We start from the raw sequence: 22,376 nt of genomic DNA, 5'->3' as shown, positions 1-22,376 counted from the left end.
GTGGAGAAGGGGCAGGCAGGGCTCCGGAGGTCACAGCTGAAGATGCAGGTATGTGGGGCGTGGGTCTTCTGGAGCCAGGGACTGAAAGAGGAGGGGCACGACCCGGAGGGAAGAGGAGAAGGAGCCGGGGGTGGGAAAGGGAGTTCAGCACTTCGGAGGGGGAGGGGGTGGAGACCGAGGACGGGCTCCAAGAGAAGTGACGGGAAAGCTGCCGACAGGGGGCTCCCCCTCCCCCAGAGAGCCCTGTCCCTGTTAAGACTGCAAGAAGCGGCCCCCAGGGTGATGAGAAAGGCAGTGGAGAGGTCAGGTGGCCAGTCCGGGCTGGGGAAGCCCTTCCAGCTCCTGGTTCTGCTTCAATTCCCTCATCCTGCGGAGAAACAAGGAAGGAGTCAGAGGAGACCCGCAGATCGGGGAGGTCGGGTGGGGGAGGTGGCAGGCCCAAATCCAGTGAGGGAAAGGACAGCACCTGTGCCGGCAGCGCCGCAGGAATCTCATGATCTTCCGGGCTGCCTGGTCCTGCTTCTTGGTGAGAAAGGAGCCTCTGGTGGAAGAAAGAAAAGATGAGACCTCACAGGACACTCAGGCATCCTCTGCCCTCCGCCCCTTAGGGACCCTGGCAAGGAAAGGCAGGGGGGCAGGCTGATGAGTCGGGAGTCCACGGACAGTGGGCATGGACACAGTGGGTGGGCAGAGAGGGCCGAAGGGCCAGAGGGCTAACGCCATACTTGTTGCGGGCAGGCAGGGTGCCCGTGGGCCGGTGGGGAGGCCCGGGCCGGCGGCGGTAGGAACGGTAGTGCTGCTGGATGAGCACTGCCGCCCTGCGGCTCTGCTGAAACCGCTTCTGTTCATAGTAGCTTCGGAACTTGCTCTGGATCAGGATGGCCGCCTGGGTCATCTTCTTATAGAGTGCAAACTGCAGGAGTGAGGAGGAGGGGCAGGGGCTGAAATGGACAGAGACCCAAACCCCTGAGGGTCACCCCCAAGTTCAGTTGATGCAACTCTTATTTCTCTAATCCACACACTCATGGAAAGGCTGAATCATCACAGACAACCTCACACCCAGGTCCCACGCCTAATACCTTAAGTGCAATCCAGGTCAGCTTGTGGAGAGAGAAGGGGAGTTAGGGCTCCGGCAGCATTCTGGATGCTCTGGGCTGGAATGGGTGTGTGTGGGTGTGGGTTGGTGGGTATGCTTTCAAGAGAGGACGGTCTCACCTGCTTGTACTTCCGGTAACAGCGCTGGATCACAGCTGCTGCTACCTCCTGCTGCTCCTTCAGCCGCCGGCCCTAAGGGGAGAGAAGGAGGTCTCAGCACTTAGCTGCCCACCTAACAGACATGTGACCTAACCTTCCGACTTGCCTGGGGTCCCCGACCCTTCACCCCATCCCAGGCCTGTGTGGATGACTGTTGTCCCTCCTAAAGTCCTGGGAACCTGTAATCTCCCCACTCAAGATTGTGTAATTCATCCCCTGAAACACCCAGCCCCCTGACCTTGTACTTTCGGAAGGCTGTCTGGATGACTCGGGCTGCCTCGTACAGTTCCCGCTGCTCGTGATCCGATAGGGTCAGCAGGGCAAAATCACTCTCCATCTTGCCACTGGCGGACGCAGAGAGAAACTCTGCCCAGGAAGGTGCCGGAGGGATAGCCAGGCGACCCCGCTCAAAGGGCAGTTCGCTGCAGGGACAGGGAGAAGGGAGGCCATGGGGCCTCTGCAGTCTCTCTTCTCCCACCTGGAGACTGCTGTGAAGGCACAGCCCCAGCAACAGAGCCTGCAGAGTGACTTCAGAACTCAGCAGCCAGTGCCAATCCCCTTTTCAAAGGCCCTGGGGCCTGAGCCAGGATAGAGCTCTGGCCATGAGGAAGTTTCCTCCCTCCCTCCCATGTTCCTCTGAAGAAGGATCTGGAGGCTTTGTCCTGAGCTGGTCACCTGGGAGGGGCTGAGCTGGGGAAATGGTCCACATTCTCCAGGTAGCTGGCCAACCAGGACATGGTCTCGCTGAGCCCCACGGCCCCTGTCCGCTCCCGCATTGGGGCTCCAGCCTCAGGCAGCCCGAGAAAGTCCTCCCGTTTAATCCGCTCTGGTGTGGCTTCGATGATCTGCTTGGCCAGTGAGATCATGTCCACCTGGATGGAGGAGAAGCTGGGTGAGCCTTGAGGAGCCCTGACTACCAGCTGTTCCGGCCTGTTCCGGCCAAGGCCGTAGCGTCAGTCCACTTCCTATCTTGTTCCTCCTCTCAGCACCAGATGATGAGGCCTCAGGGACGGCTGTCCCTGCTAACCCTGTCTTTCTCCGCCAGTGTTCCAGATTCATTTACACTTCTTGAGGTCCCACTCAGGAGTACAGCCCTCTTTGTTGAGGCATGGGAAACATGGGCTAGGAAGGACATATACCACATGGGGATTCAGGAGCTGGGCAAATGAAGGGCTTACCCTTCCAGGCTGGCTGCCCACTGTCCCACCCGGCCTGCCCCATGCCAGCTCCCACAGACCTGGCCATGCCCGCCACCCCATCCCACTCTCCAAGAATCAGCTCAGAGCCTGCCAATCACACGACACCTTATTGAATGGCTCCAGCCTTGCCTTTGCTCCAGGCCTGAAGCCTGCAGCACTTCCTGCTGGCCACACATAAAGCAGCCTACCTTGTGGAGCTGTCTACATTTTTTGTACTCCAGTGCTACCCAGTTAATCCATTAGCCTCTCTAAAGCAGATATGTCCCCAGTCCTAGCAGAGGAGTACGCTGCTGCACTTGAAGATCCACTCTCTCATGTGTTCATTCATTCCACAAGACTCTCTTAGCTCTTACCCTGTGCAAGCCTCCCACCACCCCGCCCCCTTGCCCCAGGTCATTGCCAGATGCTTCCATCTTGCCAACCTCTCTGCTCCTCACTCCTCCCAACTTCCTGCCATTGCTCTCATTCCCCAAGAACCTTGTCCCTTCGTGGATCAACAAGTAACCCCTACAACCTGGCTCTAACTGAAGATATTCCCCAGAATTTTTAACCCCTGATGCCTCATGACTTCTGAGTCACAAGCTCTGACAGGAGCTAAGCAGAGGATAAACTTGCTTGTCCCTAAATGAGAGTAAATGGCCCCTTCTTCCCAAACTGCAGCCAGACTGATTCTGTTTTATGGAATGGTCGGCATCACCCCACCCCGCGCCCCACTCTACTTCGAGCCCTCATAATTCCATCGGCATAAGCGGTACCGGGATCACGTCCACAGCTGGTGGGCTGTCAGTTTCCGCTGGAGCAGCCCTACCATCTGGGGCCGGTGGGAGAGGAGGCGGTGAGGGTGGGGGCCCTTTGGGGTTGGTGGCTTCATAGTCCATGAGGAGTAGGGGGGCCTCTGGAGCACCAGAGGAGAGCTGGCCTGGGACCATCTCCATAGTAGTAATCTCAGAGGTTGGCAGAGGAGCAGGGGGAGGACTCCCATCCGGGGCACTAGAATAGGCTGATGTGACGGAGAAAGTGCCATCCGATAGCTCTGAAGGCGAGGAGACGCTGCTCAGACCTGCGAGGTGAGGGAAGGGGGTGAGGGCAGAAGGCGCCACCTGCCCCCTTGCTGCTCTTACCTCCCCATCCCCGCTGCCTCCTCTCACACTCTGTCTCCCACCCTCTGGCTTTCCCCTGGCGTGTCCTCCCACCCACAGTCCCCTCTTAAACCCTCACCAGTGTCTGGGCTGGAGGAGGGCGGCGACAGGGCAAACGGGGGCTCAGCTGAAGCTTCCTGTCTCTGCAGTTCCTCAAGGCAGCGGGCGAGGCGCACGTGACCCCGGGAATGAGCCACGGACAGGGGCAGGCGGCCCAGAGAGTCGGGAATGCTCAGTGCCTGTCTGTTCCAACGGAAAAGGAGCACGGCAGCCTCCAGGTGGCCCAGGGCACAAGCCCACATCTGAGAAGAAGAGGGTGGAGGTGGAGGTGAGGCCTGGGGCCCGTCCTCACTCCTCCCCTGTATCCCTCAGAGGATCTTCCCTTTGAAGAACCATTCCCGTTTCCCATTGCCCACGTGCACGCAGGAACCCAGCATCCTCACCAGAGGAGTGCAAGAGAAATGGTCCACGTTGAGTGGGTCAACCTCTTGCTCTAAGTCTAAGCTTCCGGTCTCCACACTCCTGGAGGGTTTGGGAAAGGGACAACAGGGTCCAGTCAGGGAGAAAGGGCGCCCGGTAGGAACTTCAGAATCGAAGGGACTGGGAAGCACTAAGGTCAGTGGGATAAGCAGTCAAAGAGATTAATGAATGTAAGGAGGTCAAGAGGTCAGCGTTGTAAGTCAGGGGACATTAAAACTCCGCCAAGTGCAAACCCTCTTCCAGCCCCTCTTCCTTTCCACAGTGACCCCAGCTCCCATGGCAGAGCTCCAGTTCCTCCTCAGTCCCTGGGCACCCCCGCGTGCACCCGCTGGCCCCGGCTCACCGCCACTGGCTCAGGGTCTCGATGAGGCGGGCGTAGCCCTGGGCAGCGGCCAGATGCAGAAGGCTCATGCCCCGGAAGGGGCTTCCATGGGCTAGACGTTCAGGACACCTCCAGGTGGAGCGTGGGATCATGCTCTCTACCAGGACTACCACCCGTGCCTCGAACCCGGGTCCCTGGCCTTCATCCTGTGGTGCACACACCCTTAGGTAGAGACGTGAGCATCCCCAGCCTGGGATGGCCTTAGCCACCCCACGCCTGTCCTCTCAGCTTCCAGTTCTGCCCTCTCCCCACACGTCCCAGTCTAGGTTCCCACCACTCGGATCTCTGATGGCCCATCAGTCCTCCCAGTTCAAGTTCCTGGGTGTCCCCCCCCCCCGGCCCACAGGCAGCTTCCTCCAGGCCAGACCTCACACCCACTTGCCCATGTTGTGCCTTCACTCTGACTCAGATCAGTGCCATATCCACAGATGACTTCCCCCACTCAGAACTCAGAGTTCCCTCCCAGCCTTCTTCCCTCCGAGACCTGGGACCCCCAGAGCACTGAGCCCCAACTCCCTGGATCCCCTCCCCCACCCTCTCCCTCACCTCCACCCTCCTTCAGGCCAGAAATAGTCTGAAGCCTGTCATGCCAAGAGGGTGCCCAGAATAGCCACTCTTGCCGCGGGGCGGGGGTGGGAGCAGGATGGCGTCAGGGACAGGGAGGAGGGCTGGCTGGGGCCGGAGAGCTAGGGGAGTCACACACTAGAGCCTATTTCTAAGGAAGACCCTCCCCCTGCTCCCTACCGTCGAGTGCCCTCCTCGTGGAGGTACCTGAATCGGAGGGGCGTCAGGACCCCGGTAGGGGGCCTGGCCAGCTGCCGCAATCTCTGCCATCCGCTTCTCCATCTGCTCCAGTCGCTCCAGGATGGACATCCGGAACTGGTTGTCTGAGAGGGAGTGGACATGGGGGCTCAGTGGGCAGAGTCTAGGGGATGCCCTGGACACCAAAACTGGACCCTGTTCCAGAGTCTGGGTGGTGAAGACACAATCATATCCTTTCCTCCTCTCCAAACAACGGCCCTTTACCCACCCACCTTCTGAATACAGCCCCCCATGACCAGTCCTCAAACTAGGGGTCTTCATACTATCCATCGACCTAGGACCTGAATCCAGAACCAAGACTGTGTCCTTCAAGACACACAGACAGTAGGACTCCCCATAGGGAATCCAGCCCTAGCTGCACCAGATCTCTCTCACACACACACACACACACACACACACACACACACACACACACACACACACACACACACACACGTTCCCAGCCTTCTCCCAGGTGACGGTTCTGTCCCTTCTTGCTCCAGACACTACCTCTGTAGTGGGCTGGGGCTCAAGGCCTCCAGGGTCCCTCCTCTCTGTTAACCACTGCCCCAAAGAGCTCAGAGACTGTGATTTGAAAAGCACCGCCCCCTCCTCCTGGCCCCCCACAGCTGTCCACAAAGAGGATAGCGGGGAGGGGAGGCGACAGAGATGGATGGTCACATCCATTCCTCCTCCTCCTCCCCCACCCCATGCACAAACGCACATGCACACATCCCAAGCTATATCTGTTCCCTCCTGAGATCACACAAGGACAAGGAGGGGAGGCAGGAGAGGGTCAGAGCCATGGGGAAACAGAGAAACCGGTGCAGGCTGGGGATGTTCTGAGATGCCAGGACAGAAGGGCATGAAGGTAGAGAGGGGACAGTGGGGAGGAGGTGGAGAGGCATGAGCAGAGACTCAGGTGTGACAGGAGAGTGTGGAAAAGATAAACAAGGAAAGGAGAGAAAGCACAAAGGAGATCTGGGGGACGTACCAAACAGGCGATAAGGAAGAGGGGAAGTGAAGACAAGGGTCCTAGGAGAAATGGAAAGAAGAGGGAGGCAGGAGACCCACAGGAGAGATGGTAAAGCACAGATTAGATAGGGACAGGAGGAGACGGAGAAAAGCAAACCTTGAGAAAGAAGCAGATGTGGAGAGAAACAATTCTGAAAGCCACAGGAGGGATAACCAGTAAAAGGGACAAACACAGTTCTGAATTTAAACAAATACACACATGTACACACATACATGTGTATGTATGTGCACCTCTGTATAAAAAAATATATTAAAGGTGCTGTATGTTACTGAGCAATGTTATAGTCAATTTTCATTTTCTACTTTGTGCTTTTCTGTAATTTCAAAATTTCCTATAATAAATGCCTATCTTTATAATTAGAGGGAAAAATGGTAAGAAAGTTTAAACACGTGTTTAGGTACATATATACACTCATGTGTATCCCATGTATGTTGCTCTACACCCTGTCGCTGCCTCTCCCATCCTCTGAGATGCAGAGGACAGGACAAACACTGGGACAAAGCTGGCTCCAAGATTTACAGGGAAGAGGAGATGAAGGAAGCTTGCTGCCTCATTCAGAAATGACCAATGAAGCAGGAGCTGGGAAGAGCAGTAAAGCAGGGGCAAGGCAGTGGCTGCCTGAGTCCTGAGGGGTCTAGGAGCACGACATGCTCAAAGGTGTGGGGTCAGAGGGCTAGGTACTCACCGTCCAGTGACAACCAGTCAAGCTGAGTACTAGGCAGTGACAGGAATCGGCGGGCTCGATACTCAAAGAGCACAGAAGCAGAGAGGGGTCCCTCCCGCCCTGCCACCTGCAAAGACACCAGCCCAACCTCATGGGCTGGGGAGGGCAAGGATCAGCGAGGGGGCTCTCTTTCCTGGGCTCTTTCTCTGACACCCTGTGTCAGGGTCACAGGTGATCATTTCACATCTACCTCCCTACTCCCCCTGCTGTGGGCCCCAGAGGCTCCTGGCTTCAGTGGCCTTGGCACTAACTGGGGAGGGATTCCTTTCATTTGAGAACTTAATACCTACTATAGGCCAGAGACCCCTTGGATTCTAGACCCTGTACTTAAGGATGTTGTTGTGCAGCACCAAGGTATAGAAGCAGAGGATCAAGAAACACCTATACTTATAAACAATTTGATGATGGTGAAATCTCTTGATTCCCCAAGATCAAGGTCCAGAGGTCATAACCCTGTTACTAAGATGCGGGAAAGGAATTAGCTGCTCACCAACAGGGCCTAATAAGAGCTCTTTCCCAGGGTCTCAAAGTTCAATGTCTATAGCCTTGAGAATGAAACCACCAGGCCCTGGCCCCAAGACCAGAAGCTGAGACTCCCAATTCCTAGCTTCTCTGGTCTCAGCCCCTCTCCTGCAATCCACCATTAAACAGGGCTGTTGAGACTGGGGGAGGACACACGCATAGACAGCAAAGCTGTCAACCTGTCACTCTAGTGGTCCTTAGGGTCCCACAGCAACATTGCTGAGTGCCGGATAAGGGGCAAAGTTGGTGGCAAAAGGGCAGAGATGAGCCTTGGCAATGACATCTAGACCGGGGCCGTCCAAAAGAACTTTTCCTCAGTGATAGAAACATTCTGCATCTGCACTGTCCAATAGGGTAGCACTAGCACATGTGGCCACTGAGCACCTAAAATATGGTTAGTGTGATGCAAGAAGTGAATTTTAGGGCTTCCCTGGTGGCACAGTGGTTAAAAATCTACCTACCAATGCAAGGGACAGGTTCGAGCCCTGGCCCGGGAAGGGCATCCCACATGCCACGGAGCAACTAAGCCCGTGCGCCACAACTACCGAGCCTGAGCTCTACAGCCCGCAAGCCACAACTACTGAGCCCACGTGCCACAACTACTGAAGCCTGCGCACCTAGAGTCCGTGCTCCACAACAAGAGAAAGCCATGACAATGAGAAGCCCGCGCACCACAACGAAGAGTAGCCCCCTCTCACCGCAACTAGAGAAAGCCCGCGCACAGCAACGAAGACCCAACACAGCCAAAGGAAAAAAAAAATTAATTAAAAAAAAAAGAAGTGAATTTTAAATTTTATTTAATTTTAATTCATTTCAATAGGCACATGTGGCTAATGGCCACCATATTGGACAGCACAGGTCTAGAAGCCAACGTCCTTCAGTCCCAAGACTGGTTGGAGGAGACCAACATCTCTCCTTTCTCATTCTCCTAAGAACTCCCTGGATTGGAGCCAGAGGGCCTGGACAGACATTAGAGACTCCTTGGGTCAAATGCCTGACCTTATAGGAGGGGAGGCCAAGGACCTAAAAAAGGAACAGACTTACCCAAGGTCACCAGTCAGCTAAGAAGTAGATTTCTTAGACCAGAACTAGACCTTCTGACACCTAAGCTCAGAGTCATCTGCCTGCTGGTGGACCACAGGGCTCAGCCTCAGGACTGGATGAGGTCTTTCCACTCTCAGGAACAACCCAACACATTTGTTCCCAGGTCTTCCTGGAAGTCCTAACTGTCCTATCTTAGTCCCTTCCCCTACCATTCCCAGTCCCCATACCGGGACAGTAGCAGCGTAAGACACCAGGCTGGACAAGTGAGGCTGGCACTGCGATGTGATCGAAGACGCAGGAGTAATGCTCGGCGGCCTCTGTCCAAGGTCCTGTGATGAGCACCTTGACCCCACCCTGCAGACGGAAGTCAGAGAGCAGTGTGACTGGAGCTCTCTCTGTTGATTATCCCTTCACTCAGTCACTCATTCATTCATTCAGACCCTGAGAGAGAGGATCTACTGTCCTCTGTACACCCCTGGGTCTGGGGTGCAGGGATTGGACAGGACCCAGTAGAGTGAACTCAACCCACTGTCCCTTCTCCCCACACTCCTGTCCTCTACCTGAATCTGCCAGAAATGGGGAACTCATTGCCTCTCCCAAGGCTACCAACCCATTTGCAGATAGCTGTCACTGGAAGGAAGTCCTTTTCTCAGGCCCCCTCTGGACCCCCACTGTAGTTCCTGCTTTCCCTCCCTGGAGCAGCAAAAAGCAGAACTTCTCCACTGCTGAACACAATCTTTCAGCTTCCCAAAGTCTGCAATCACATCCCAGTTGTATTTTCTCTTCTCCAGGCTGAGCTGTCCCAGTCCCTCCCCGGCCCCACCCCACGCCATGAAACAGTCACCAAGGAATGAAGTCCCCTGGGGCACTTGAGGGACTCACACAATCACAATTCACAGGTAGAAGGAGGAGGGAGGGAGAAAGGGTTAGTCAGAGGGCCTATGAAAACAGGAAGCGAGCTACACTCTATGAGGTTGGGAAGAGAACTAAGCAGCCGTGGGAACTGAAGGAAACTAGGTCACAGACCACAGGGTAAGAGGGATGCAGGAGGGAGGAGAGAAGCCTGAGACTCACCTCAGGGTAGGACCACTCTGGGGAGAAGTCTGTGATGGTGCTAAGAGCAGGAGAGAGCTGGGGGGCTGGGGCAGGGCCACTCGGAGCTTCGTCACTGATGAGTTCTCCCATGAGCTCAGGGAATGATGAAAGACTGAAGGGCTCCAGTTCACTGGCCCCACCAGCTCCTCCAAACAAGGCCTCTCCTCTTCCTACTCTGCCTGATGGCTCCAAGGGGGCAGGTGAGGGTGTGGGTGAAGGAGGGGGTGAAGGTACAGGTGGGGCAGCCCCCTGGGCCTTGCGCTCCTCCCCACTGTCATCATCTTGAACGAAGAAGCAGTTTCCTCTTCTCCCGCCTGCTCTGGGCTGTGGAGCGGGACCCCGAGCAGCTGCCTGGGGCTCCAGGGCAGCAGCGGGCTCTAGGGCAGGACAAGGGGTATGGGCAGCCTCTGTCTCAGGGAAGTCTGGGCTTACCCCCTGCCCTCCTCCATACGTCTGGCCCCTCTGTGGGCTGTTGAGAAAACGATCCGGGTCAAAGGCAGGGCTGGGAGGAGCTGGCGGGGCAGAGGGCTCAGAGCCTACGACTACAGCCAAGCTCATGGAAGGCCTAGGATCGGCCTGGGAAGCCAAGTGCCTGGTGGGCGTCAAGCCCCCAGTTCGCTGCTCCAGTCCCGTCAGGAGGAGGATAGCGGTGCCTCCTGTCGAAGAACCCCCTCGGGAGGTGGGAGGGCTAGGTCTGATCTCTAGGGGTTCCGCAAAGCCGGAAGAAGAGGAGGAAGAGGAAGAAGAAGATGGGGAGGTATGTGCCTTGGGGAGCTCTGGGGGAAGTGGGGCTATCAGTGGAGGGGGTTCAGGGGGATGGGGATGGGGGACAGAGGTCAGGGTTAAAGCTCGGGGCTCCACTTTGGGAGAGATGATGCGGTGTTTCGTGCTGCTGCATTTGTGGGTAAGGCTCCCAGAACCTGCAGTGGAAGGGGTGGTGGGGAGAGAAGGGATACGACACATCTTTCTCCAGCCTTCCCTTACTGGAAAGCTTTCATGCATTTCCTGAGATGTCACTAAATACCAGAGGTGTCATACTGATTATGGCCACTGGGAGGCGGCAGAAATATTTCTCCTCCCCCTCCCTCCCCCGGAGGAGCACTGCAGGAGAGGATAGAGGGCTTGGCGGAATAGCTGAGAGAAATAAGTAAAGGCATAGAAAAAGGACAAAAGAACAGAACCAAGTGGGTACCAACTAAGAATAAAGCTGAGCCTGTGTGTAAGTGGTAGTGCTGGGGTGGCCAGGAGCTGCTTTATGAAGAAAGCAAATAGAGAGCCTGGGCTGCCAGGAATCAAGTAAAAGGAACTGGGCAGTGTGCAGATGGGAAGGCCTCTGCTCATCTGGCCCATCTTTCTGGAACATGCAAAAGACACGCAAATAAGCATGCAAATCCCAGCTATCCCCCTGGTGTGAGTAAGGGCAGCACACTAGGAGGGAGGAGGGTTCCAAGGTCAGGGGTCACTAACCAAGGCCTCCACTGCAGAGACAGGCGTGAGTTCGGGGTGCAGGCTTGGTCGGGTGGGTGTCCAGGATCTGCTGCACCAGCTGCTCTACAGAGAACTCCTCTGTCCCGTTCCCACAGCTCCACTTGATGCCATAAACTAGAGGAGAGTTGACGGGAAGTGCTATGGGACCCCCATAAAATAGTCACCAGGGAATCCTGATGGCTCTTCCAAGCACCTGAGATGCTCTAAGACTTCTGGCCAGGTGAACAGAGGCCAGCAGCCTCAAGACAGCTCCCATAGCTCACAGCTGCCCTCCATATTCCAACACCTTAGATCACACCAGGGACCCTGGTACCCACCCACCCACCCAGGAAAGACCCCTCCTGGCTTGGGGGGAAATGGTCACCCCACAGACTCCTGAGTATAGAACCCTGGCCCCTTTGGGAGCTCCCTATGTCCACTTTCCCCATTGAGAGCTGTCCTAGCCCTGCTGCCTTACACATGGGCTTCAGTTGTCCCAACAGCTCCTCCCGGGACCACTTGAGCCACTCTCGACGGTCGCTGCTGATGGAACAAAAGATGGGGCTGCAGCCCTTTCCACAATCCTCCAGGGCTGGGACGTTCAGGTAGTGCACAAGGACGATGTCAGGGTTCTGAGAGCACAAGGGTACATGCAGAGTGCTATGGGGGGGGGTCCTGCCGCCCAGGGGTTCAGCCTCCTAGTCCTCACTTTCTTCCCAGGCACCCCCAACCTCACCCCCCAAGTTCTGGCTCTCTCCATCCCCAAACCCCTTTCTCTTCTTCCCAGTCTCCTTTTCCCACTCAGAACCTAGTCATCCTTCCACTTCATTCTTGCAGGCCCCCACCTCCCTCAAAGAGCCAGGTAGACTCTGTCTCCCTGAGCTCTTCCATCCTCACCTGGAGCAGCCAGTAGCAGCGCCGATGGAATGTGGGGACGATGGAAGAGTGAACGTAGCAGCCATAGAGACACTGCCAGGAGACAGGCTGGGGTGGGGGGAGGGCTAGTCTGCTCCCCAACTCTTCCTCTGTTCAGTCCCTTTGCAGGAATCCCAATCTTTCCACCAGTTCCTCTTTCACCCTCACCCACCCCCACCTATTCCCCACACCTTTCAAATCCCAGTACCCCAAGTCACCCCAGGACGGAGAGGAGGGAACAGTGGGGCCAGGGCCTTACAACAAGGACCAGATTTGCCATATGGGACCATCCAAAAATCAGAGGGCATGGCAACAACGCATCCAAGATGAGGAGCAATGATTTGAGGGAAGAGAAACCTGTGCTTAGAGGGTCAGTACTCGGACCCCTGCGGGAAATGCAAGAGAAGTAAGGGGATTGGGCATCTGTGTCCTCCAGAGGGAGGTGTGGCCTAAGTCCTGGAGAATTGGGTCACGGAGGGAAATGGGAAGCAGAGAGTAGGCTAAGCAACCACCTAGCGGATCCAAAGTGAGTGAGAAGGGAAGAGTGACTGGGAGGGTGGTAGACAGAGAATGTCACCAAGCCCTGGCAGGGCTGGAACCCAGCTAGCGGGGAGAAGGAGGACCAGGGCAGGTGAGCTGGAGGCCTCGCTTACCTCCATGCCCTGGACCTTCAGCTTCATGTGGTCCTCTCGGGTGGTCTTCCCGTCCTTCCGCTTCTTCCAGAGGTAACCATCCTTCCGGTATTTCACCTTCTTGCGGTTGTAGAGGATAATAGAGCCATTCTGAGGCCTGAGAAGGGAAGGATTGGCCTCGAGTTCTGTGTACAGAACCCAGGATCCCTGCCACTCCTCACCTTCACAAAATTTCTCACCTTGTCTTGGGTGCACAGGATAGCCACTCATCATGCTTCTCGAAGGTGATCAAGTAGGATGCAATCTCCTGCAGGAGAAGAGGCACTCAGGTGGGTGTCCCCTTTCCAAAGTCTCAGGCTGGCCTCTTGGTCTTTCCCATCTATACCTCGGGGATAACAACAGCGTCTGCTCTACAGCGTCCTTGGAGGACTGAATGAGATAACGCAGGACAAGTACTGAGCACAGTGCTTGGTTTGTAGGAAATACTTTGTAAGTGGTAGATAGTATCTTTACACAGGTGGATATGCCAAGGAGAAGCGAGCTACTACAAGATGCAGGGCTTTATACCTCTCCTATGACCCTCAAAGAGCCTAGAGAATGTCGACAGGCACAGCAAGACCCCCATTCACACTCCTCCAGCCCACCAGGCCCTGCTACGCCCTAATCCCCCAGGCTCCCTAGAAAACCTCATTTGTATTCCACCGGAGCCGCTCTGGAGGCAGCAGCGCACAGCGAGGAAGACACTCCAGCAGCTTCTTGGGTAGAAAGATCTTCAGGTGGTGGCTGTTCTCTAGAGGGGATGAGAAGGGAGGACTTAGGGCGCTGCTCCTGATATCCCTGTGATAATCCAGGGGAAAAGGGCCAAATCCAGAGCATGGGGCGGGGCAGGGTGGGAGGGTGGGATGAAATGATGACAAGGAGAGCAGGGATCCAAGAATTAGGTCACCACCACCTGGGGAGAAAAAAAGGCTGTGCCCAAACTGGGAACCTGGATTGTGAACTCACCAGCAACCTCGGTGGTGTCCTTGGTATTCATGGTGAGGGCTCCAGGGGGCAAGGTCACCCCCGGCCTGAGGGGCCGGGGGGAGGGGGAGTCTGTGCTGGGAAGGGAGAGAACAAGGTCATGGCAGAAGCCTCCACACTATCCAGGATGAGGAGGATGAGGTAGGAGACCAGGTACAGAACTGGGTCATGATATCTAAGAAAGATGAGGAAGCGAGAGGAAGGGGCTGGACTATGATGTCAGAGTACAGCCAGGGAATGAGGAGAGAGCGAACCCAGACATGGTGCCAGGAACCAACACGAGTGGGAGACACAACAGAACAGAGTAATCAGGAAGAGACCGGCAGGGTGGGGGAGGGGAGAAGGCCGGCGGGGCTGGCGTTGGGCTCTTGCGGGTCTGGGGCTACGGTGAGGTCAGGTCCTGGGGCTGGGACTCAGAGCATCCGGTTCTTGGAGGATGCTTTGGCAAATGAGAGCCTGGATGCTGGGGGGAGGGCAGGAGATCTAAGTCCGGGTGGAGAGCTAGGCCTTAGAAGACACACCCTGAGTTACTTCTCTATTTGATTTTTTCGAAGGTGAAGGGCAGATCTGACAACTGATCTTAACCTACACTCTTCCCTCCAGATTGGTCAGGGCCTGGTAGAATGTGGGCTAGACACCAGGACCCAGCTACCCACCCTCAGGACAACCCATCCTCCATCCTGAGGCTGACCGCCCTGTGCACCCCGCCGCACCTCTCTCCCCAAAGCCTCTGCCTCCCTCGGCCTCCAGGCCTACTCTAGCCCATCTACCACTCTGGCTCCAGCCTGAGCCCCCACCCTCCTGGGGGAACAGATGGAGGCTGGAGGATGCTCTCAGCGCGGGCTCCACCAGGTGTCCGGGGATGGGGAGGAGGAAGAGGCCCGTCCGAGCTCGGCTGTGAGCACTGGAGCCTGGGTTGTGGTAAGGACTCCGCCCTAGGGCGCAGGTGCGCAGTCCTGGATGGGGAGCCGGTCAGGGTGCGAAGCGGGCCCGGGGGCGGCCCCCCCACGGCGGGGCGGTGGTCCCCGGAGACGCTCCGAGGTGGGAGGGTCCCGCCTCCCTCCCGCACGGAGGGATGTCCTGCAGGAGATGCGAAGCAAAGTCCGCGGACGCGTGGCGGGCAAGGGACAGTGCGGGTGCCGGGGTGCGGGGGTCCCCGGGACGGTCCTGCCCGGCAGGTCCGCCGTGGGGCCCTGCGCCGAGCTGCGCCCCCTGGCGCGGGGAAGGAGGACGGAAGCGGGGAGTGGGGGCCAACCGGGAGAGGGCCGGTGGTCCCCGGCGCGGCGCGCAACGTCCGGGCCGGTGGAGCTGCGCCCCCTGGCGCGGGGCGGAGAGGCGGGCGAGAGGCCCCGGCTCTTACCTCCCGGGGTCCCGCGGGTGACGGCGGCAGCGGCCATTCTACCCCACACCGACCCCCCCCAGCGCCGGCTGACAGCGGCGTCCGACGTCACTGCGCACGGGGCGGGGCCTCCCAATTAAGGGGATGGGGGTCGGGACGAGAACCTGGGGTCAGCACACGTGGGGCTCTGGGTGGGGCGCTGGCTGGAGGGACTCGTCTTCCAGGGCCCCGAGCCAGGCGGAGGGACGGACTGCCGGGAAGTCCCGGAAGGGGCAGCAGCGCTGAGGGGCAGGATGCGGGGTCCCGGAGGCGGAAGCTGGGCCGATCGACGTGACCTCGGCCGGGGGAGTGGGGCGCGGGCGGCCGACAGCGCTGGGCGGGGGACTCTGGAGCCGGCAGGACTTTTTTCGGGCACAGCTCCTTGAATTTGGGGGACACAGCCCGACTTCATTTTAGCGGGGTCCTCACGAAGGTGAAAGGAGCCCTCCCGCCCCACGAGCCTCTCCATCACTACTTCGCGGAGAGAAAGACAACTCCGGGCTCAACATGCTTGCTTTTTAATAACAGAACAAAAAGAGAACACAGTGGCAGGGAGCCGGCCTGCGGGACGACAGGCCTTGGGGAGCTCCTGTGAGACGGGCGGGTAGAGATGGGAGGCCAAGGGAGCCCTGTTCGTGCCTAGTTCAGAGGATGGGAGAGGAAAGTGAGAAAGGTCAGGGAAAGGGGGAATGCCTTGATGTCAGAAATGCTGGAGATTCCAGCGCCCAGAACTAGTCGTGGGTCCTGGAGCACGCTAGCATCTTGGGCGTGGGCGGTTTCTCCTTACTCCTCAGACTGCCACTCCACCCCCCAGGGATTGTAAAGGGGTTCCCTACTGGCTGTGGCCGTGCTGAAGGAGCCCAGAGAGCTCGGCCGTCCGGAGAGACAAGACCCCTCCTGGCCCAGGGGACTCCAGGGAGACCAAAGCAGCTGTAAGGATGAGAAATTGAAGGGAAAAAAAGGAAGAATCAGAAAATAGGTCTCTCTCCAGATTTCCTAGTCCCCAAACCCAGGCACTCCCAAGTCTCTGGCTCTCGTCTACTTTATTTTTGTTCCTCTCAAATCCAGCTATCCAACGTGCCTCTTGGCTCCCGCTGTCTCTCGATGCAAGACCAGGCATCCGCATCACCCTCCACCGCCCCACCAAGTTCCTGTTCAACCATACCTGGGCCCTGCCAGGAGCGAGGAAGTGCTCCTCTTCCCGTGGAGAGTTTGCCCTCTCCTCTTCCAGACCAGGGTGTTCGGTGGAGTTGGGGAGTCCACAGCTGTCGTCGTCAAGCACCAGGGGCTCAGACGGAGCCCTAGAGCTGCCCCACTGGGCCTTCTTCAGTCTGTGGAGACTTCAGACTTAGGAAAGAGGTGCCTGGAGGCCAGGCTTCCTGTCTCTCCATTCTTCACCTTCCTGCCCTGAAATACTTCCTGCTGGGACCCAGGAGTGTTGTCATCTGACTTCCAACTCTCCACTCCCAACTTTCTGCTCCCCTCAGACTGAAGTATTTTCAGTTCAGGGGCTCAAGAGGTGACCTCTAGCTCTGCACTATCGTCCAGTTGTATGGAGTGCTTTCCTGTCTTCAGTGACCTGGTTTCCACTCCTTTCGGCTCATGTGGCTCATCCCCCATCCCTTAGTTCCCTCCTCCTTCCCATATTATAGAAATTTTGCTTCGATCTCACCAAGACCGTGGCACAAACAACCTCCACAAAATTCCCAAACAACCTCCAATTCCTTCAAAGCTCTCCACCTCTTCTTTAGTTCAAACCGTCCTGTCCCCATACCCCGTTTGGCTCCCAGAGCCCAAATGTCTCTCCTTACTCATTGATGATTCTGTGTCGCCTCCTTAGATCCTCCAGGTGATAAGTGACAGCCCTTACCCGGGCTGGGATGCCCCCAGATCCTTGCTGCATTCCCACCAAATATGGCCTCCTTCTCTTTCTTCTGCAGAGCACCTCAGGGGGTGGGAGCCCCTCAGGGGCCAGGCCAGGCTGGGAGCAACCAGTGGCTCTCTGTGCCAGAGAATGGGGAAAAGGAGCTAGAAGGCAGAACTGAGTCTCTTAGGGGAGCTGGGACTGAAATAGGGAGTCAGGGGTCTTGGGAAGCCCAGATCACAAAAACATAGCTGTGATCTGGAAAACCTGATGACTGATTCATAGGAAGGAGGGCCTGGTCAGTGCACTGGCTGGGGGACACCAGAGGGAAGGGGTAATAAGGAGAGCTGGGGCTAGGATAGCAGTGGGTGCAACTTTAACCAAGAGGTGTCAAAGGGCAGAAAGTTTGTCATACCAGCAGGGGTGGGATGTACTGTTCCTCCATCCAGGTGGGGCTGTGAAGCACAAAAAGGGGGCTAAGTACAGAGAGAACACCCCCATCCATACTGTTTCTCTAACAACCTCTCCCAACCACCTATTTGGCATTAGGAGCTAAAATGTCCATCAGCTGGTGGGGCAATTATCCCCAGACTAAAGCTTATTGCTACCATAAGGCTTTATGGTAGTTTAAAATTGTAGAGCTTCCCCTCCCTACCTCCAGTTAATCCCCATTTTCTCCATTTCTACCCACCTGGGCCTTTGACTAAGGTTCTCCCAGAAGGTGTCTCCATAGCACTGGGGCGTCAGTCTGAGGCTCTGGGAAGGCAAGCTGGGTGGTGGAGATCGGCTGACCACCCTGGAACACCTGAGGTGAGGACAAGGTAGGCTCAGGTCTGGCTCTTCCCTTACAGCATCTACTCACTCCAGGAATTTAGGAGTCTTATCTTACTACGGGACCATACAGCTGCCCAGGCTCCCTCAGGCCTTGTCCTCCCTTATCCATTTTAGCTGAGGAAGGTGGTGAGGCCTTTGATTTGAAAGGAGATTGGAGCTGGAGTGAGCATGGAGATTAGCAACTGTTTGAGCTTCAGATCTCACTGAATCTCAAATAAGTACACCTCACAACCAGGGAACATCATATTGAGCAAGCAGGGCTGTCAAAGACGAAGGCCCCGACTACATAAGTGATGCGACAGGTTCCTTTTAGTCAATGCAAGTATCCAGGAGAGCAGGACCTCTGTTCATCCCTGCTTTATCTCCCCATCTCAGAAATACTAATATCCTTTAGGTAGGGAGGGGTGTGCAAAGCTGTTTGAGAACAGTTCTCATCACTCCTAAAGCCCCCAGACTGACTGATGTCTGCTCTCCTGCTCTCTAGAAGAGTGTCCTAGGGCTTCGTCCTCGGCACTTTATCTTCTTTATCTCCATTCCTCCTTAGGTGATCTCACCCAGGCCATGACTTTATTATCTTTTTTTTTTTCGGTACGCGGGCCTCTCTCTGTTGTGGCCTCTCCCGTTGCGGAGCACAGGCTCCGGACGCGCAGGCTCAGCGGCCATGGCTCACGGGCCCAGCCGCGCCGCGGCATGTGGGATCTTCCCGGACAGGGGCATGAACCCGCATCCCCTGCATCGGCAGGCGGACTCTCAACCACTGCGCCACCAGGGAAGCCCTATTATCATCTTTTTTAATTGAAGTATAATTGATTTACAATGCTGTGCCAATCTCTGCTGCACAGCAAAGTGACTCAGTTATACACATTCTCTTTTTTAAATATTCTTTTCCATTATGGTTTATCACAGGATATTGAATATAGTTCTCTGTGCTACACAGTAGGACCTTGTTGTTTCAGGCCATGATTTTAAACCACCAATGTGCTGACAACTCCCAAATCTGCATTCCTTGCTCTGGCTCCTCCCCTAGACTCCAGACTTGCAGGTTCAACTGTCCACTCAACATCTCCTCCCTAGCCTTCCCCATCTCGCTGAAAAGCACCCCAAATGCCCAGTTGCTAGAGCCAAAAATCTGGTATGCCTTACTTCCCTCACCTCCGATATCCAATCTATCAGCAAGTTCTGTGAGTTCTACATCTAAAATACACTAAAAAAAAAGAAAAAAATCATTTTTTCTTTTGGCTGCTCCACACGGCTTGTGGGATCTCAGTTCCCCAACCAGGGATCAAACCCAGGCCCTTGGCAGTGAAAGCACGGAGTCCTAACCACTGGACTGCCCAGGAATTCCCCCATAAAATACACTTAAATTTGACTACTCCTCACTATTTCCATTCCCACCATCATATTCCAGCTTATCTTCCCCTCTCTGGACTACAGAGATAGCCTCCTCCTCCATTCCCTGCTTCCATCTGAATCCCTCAATAATCTATTCTGCACAGAATAATCTTTTCTTTTAAATTTATTTATATTGGCTGCACAAGATCTTAGTTGCAGCATGTGGGATCTTTAGTTGCGGCATGCATGCAGCATCTAGTTCCCCCACCAGGGATCGAAACCGGGCCCCCTGCATTGGGAGCACGGAGTCTTACCCACTGCAGCACCAGGAAAGTCCCAAGAATAATCTTTTAAAAATGCTTATGTGAAATGATATATGGTTTAAGATTTGCTTCAATATAGTCTGAGTAGCAGGAGGCTGAATGGGTGTATCAATAAAAAGATTATCTATGTAATGATACTTACTGCACCTGACTAAAAAGCATACTCCAGGTTCATGATTACTATTTTCTCTACTTCTGCAGTTGTTTGAAATTTTCCATAATAAAAAAGTTGAAGAAAATAAAAGGTCTGCTTATGTCATTTCCTTACTTAGAACCTTTCTACTGTCCTTAGAATAAAATTCAAACTCTTTTCAATGGCCTATAAGATCCTATAGATCCTATATGATCTGGCCTCTGCCTGTCTGACTTTACTCCACTTTTCCCTTAATCACTAAGTTTCAGTTACGCTAACCTGCTTCCTGGTCCTAGAAGACAGCAAGCTAATTTCTTTCTTGGGCTTTTTTTTTTTAAACCTACTATTCCTACTTTTGCTTCCTGGTTCTTATCAGACTGGCTCCTTCTCATTTTTCAGATCTCAATTCAAACTCACTTCCTCCTCCTCTTCCACAATCACCCTATATAAACTTGTGTCTCCAAGACAGTCTGTTTTACATTATGTTGTACGTCTATTTTATTTTCCTCGTGTACTTATTACTATTTGAAATTATATTTATTTGTATGCACTTTCTATCTCCTCCCCCTAGAAGGTAAGCTCTATGACCAGGACCCCTATGTTCTAATTGCTGAATTCTCAATGCCTAATATACAGTGCCTAGAACATTGTAGTGTTCAAAAGCAATTTGCCGAATAAATTAATAAATCACCAATCCCCTGAGACCAGGCACTGAGCTTCTTGTTCCTTATTTCCTACTCCTCTTAGGGAAGAACCCAGGCATGCAATCTTCCCTCCTCCCCACTGGGTGGAGAGGGCTCACTTGACAAACGGGATAAGGTTTTCTCCATCCTCCTGCGCTTGCATGACTGGACTGGGCTGGGTGGCTGGACTGAGTCTCCTCATTGGTGCTGGGGGGATAATGGAAAATGAATCATTCACTCATGTAATGGCTGTAGGAATGAACCTGTAGCAGGTCTAGAGATTGGAAAGAAGATGTATGGGGCCAGAAAAGAAGAAAGAGAGCTGAAAAGGTATTTCAAGTACCGAACATTTCTATTAGCTGAACATACAATTTCAAGATGGCAGACACAGGAAATGTGGATGTGGTAAAAGAGAAAAGAGAAAAATAAATGTTGTGAAGCCAAACATACAGAGTAAGTGAAATTTACAAATGGCAGTGGAGTGAATTAACTGGCAACATGGGATAATGAAACGAAAAAGGGTGACGGGTGGACTAGATAGGGCAGAGGCATTTGGGGATAGTTGGTACAGAACTGGTGGCTGGGGTCAGAGAATTCAGGGTTGGTAAATAAACCAGGTATGAGGGGTTAATAAAAGGTAAGTGTGGGGCTTCCCTGGTGGCGCAGTGGTTGAGAGTCCGCCTGCCGATGCAGGGGACGCGGGTTCGTGCCCCGGTCCGGGAAGATCCCACATGCTGCGGAGCGGCTGGGCCCGTGGGCCATGGCTGCTGAGCCTGCGCGTCCGGAGCCTGTGCTCCGCAACGGGAGAGGCCACAACAGAGAGAGGCCCGCGTACCGCAAAAAAAAAAAAAAAAAAAGGTAAGTGTGGACAGAGTGGTCAGTTGGTGACAAGGAAGGGGGAGGCAGTGGGGAATGTCTACAGGTGAAGAAGGTGAGCAGAGAGGTCAGTTATACAGAGCCAGAATTCGGGACAGCCAAAGGTGACCTGACAGCCAGTGGGGGGTTGGCAGAAAAGGCAGGTAAGAATGTTAGATGAGTTAGAAGAGTGACTGTAGGCAGCATAAATGTCAGAAAATTGGAAACTGTTGCAGGTGAATAAGTATTTATCCAAAGGCAACTAAGGATGGGCTGAGAAAGGAGTTAGGCGAAGTGAAGAATGGAGAGAGGAGTATTTAGAGCTGAGGTGGCAAATGCCGTAGTTAAAATCTGGCTGAAAGGGCAGATGGGGTCTACATTGGATGTCTTGGGCCAGAGCAGGGGAAGCTGGACTAGAGGGCAGGTGGAAGCTGAGGGGCATTCAGACCTCAGGTCATTGGGTCTAGGTGGGTGACCCAGATCTATGAGGAGAATGGGCCTAAGGAAGCTAGACAGAGGACTGGACAGTTGGCCCGGGGGCAGCCAAGGCTGTGAGGGCAACCGGAGCCTGACGAGGCAGCTGAGGACCTGAGGGGTCCGGCTGGTCTGAGGAGTTGGCCAGAGCCTGGGGGTCTTGGGGGGGTGGGTCCCTGCCTGGAGGGAAGGCCAGGCCTTAGCGGGCTCAGGGGACCCTTGGTAGGTAGACTGGGGCGTGGGGAACAGCTAAGCCCGAAGGCACAATTGGGGCCCTGAGGAGTCGATGTGGCCCCCAGGTGGTGCGCCCGCGCCTGAAGGACTGCCTGAGGACCATGGGGGGCCAGGCTGGGTAGGCAGGGGTGGCCTGGGCCTGAGAAGGCACCCAAGTCTGAGGGGACGACCCGGGCCTGCGGGGTCTGCCGAACGTGAGAGCCAGGCAAGGACCCAGCGCCCGGGTGGCCGTGCCGCCGCCGACTACATTTGGCCACGGTACCTGAGGCAGCTGCGCGGCCAGTTCTAGAACTCTACGCCGGGCCCTGAGGAGGAGCGAGGCAGCGTCGGGAGCCGAGGGCGGAGCCGGCCGGCACCGCGCGCCTGGGGCGGGGCCTGCGCCGAGCCACCTCCTGGGCGGGGCCCTGCGCGCGGGTCCGCCCCCTAAGCGCGCCTCCGACGGCGGCGACGTGCGCGGGTCCGGGTCCTGGGTCTCCTACCGGGGTCGGCCTCAACTCTTCCCGGCTTTCTGGGCGCTGGTCACCCTCCCGAGTGCCTGCGTCCTGCTCGCCCT

The 22,376-nt window shown here is 55.5% G+C and overlaps 2 protein-coding genes across 11 annotated transcripts; both read right to left on the bottom strand.

Moving 5' to 3' along the window:
- Positions 1–168: 168 nt before the first annotated feature.
- CAMTA2 (calmodulin binding transcription activator 2) lies at positions 169–15,237 on the bottom strand. 10 transcript variants are annotated; one of them, XM_060290746.1, is made up of 23 exons: positions 15,074–15,235; positions 13,696–13,790; positions 13,377–13,480; positions 12,930–12,997; positions 12,712–12,847; positions 12,041–12,127; positions 11,622–11,775; positions 11,144–11,278; positions 9,656–10,596; positions 8,809–8,935; positions 6,977–7,111; positions 5,226–5,341; positions 4,416–4,600; positions 4,036–4,114; positions 3,672–3,894; positions 3,209–3,513; positions 1,930–2,126; positions 1,493–1,676; positions 1,216–1,287; positions 1,080–1,100; positions 726–913; positions 467–541; positions 169–367 (listed from the first exon to the last, which is right to left on the bottom strand). In XM_060290746.1, exons 2-23 carry the CDS (start codon positions 13,724–13,726, stop codon positions 304–306), a joined length of 3,627 nt encoding a protein of 1,208 aa, XP_060146729.1. In that variant the 5' UTR covers positions 13,727–13,790; positions 15,074–15,235; the 3' UTR covers positions 169–303. The 10 variants fall into 10 exon arrangements, with proteins under 10 accessions (XP_060146729.1, XP_060146730.1, XP_030717468.2 ...); XM_060290747.1 differs by having other exon boundaries at positions 12,041–12,112; positions 15,074–15,231; XM_030861608.3 differs by lacking the exon at positions 1,080–1,100 and having other exon boundaries at positions 15,074–15,237.
- Positions 15,238–15,449: 212 nt separating this feature from the next.
- Positions 15,450–22,159, bottom strand: INCA1 (inhibitor of CDK, cyclin A1 interacting protein 1). The gene is made up of 7 exons (XM_060290754.1): positions 22,086–22,159; positions 20,380–20,467; positions 17,647–17,760; positions 17,371–17,410; positions 16,903–17,093; positions 16,257–16,422; positions 15,450–16,021 (listed from the first exon to the last, which is right to left on the bottom strand). The coding sequence occupies exons 2-7, from the start codon at positions 20,460–20,462 to the stop codon at positions 15,875–15,877; spliced, it is 741 nt and encodes a 246-aa protein (XP_060146737.1). The 5' UTR covers positions 20,463–20,467; positions 22,086–22,159; the 3' UTR covers positions 15,450–15,874.
- Between the last annotated feature and the right edge of the window lie 217 nt (positions 22,160–22,376).

Source organism: Globicephala melas, chromosome 20 (genome assembly GCF_963455315.2).
Source record: "Globicephala melas chromosome 20, mGloMel1.2, whole genome shotgun sequence".
NCBI lineage: Eukaryota > Metazoa > Chordata > Mammalia > Artiodactyla > Delphinidae > Globicephala > Globicephala melas.
This window is presented reverse-complemented; position numbering and strand designations above follow the sequence as displayed.

Coding starts and splice junctions, on each gene's coding strand:
- INCA1 (XM_060290754.1), bottom strand. CDS start 20,462: ATGAGGAGACTCAGTCCAGCCACCCAGCCCAGTCCAGTCATGCAAGCG. Junction 17,761..20,379: donor AACCTTATCCCGTTTGTCAA/GTGAGCCCTCTC, acceptor TCCTCACCTCAG/GTGTTCCAGGGTGGTCAGCC. Junction 17,094..17,370: donor AGTACATCCCACCCCTGCTG/GTATGACAAACT, acceptor TCTCTGGCACAG/AGAGCCACTGGTTGCTCCCA.
- CAMTA2 (XM_060290746.1), bottom strand. CDS start 13,726: ATGAATACCAAGGACACCACCGAGGTTGCTG. Junction 12,848..12,929: donor TCCTGTGCACCCAAGACAAG/GTGAGAAATTTT, acceptor TTCCCTTCTCAG/GCCTCAGAATGGCTCTATTA. Junction 4,115..4,415: donor GAGACCCTGAGCCAGTGGCG/GTGAGCCGGGGC, acceptor CAAACCCTCCAG/GAGTGTGGAGACCGGAAGCT.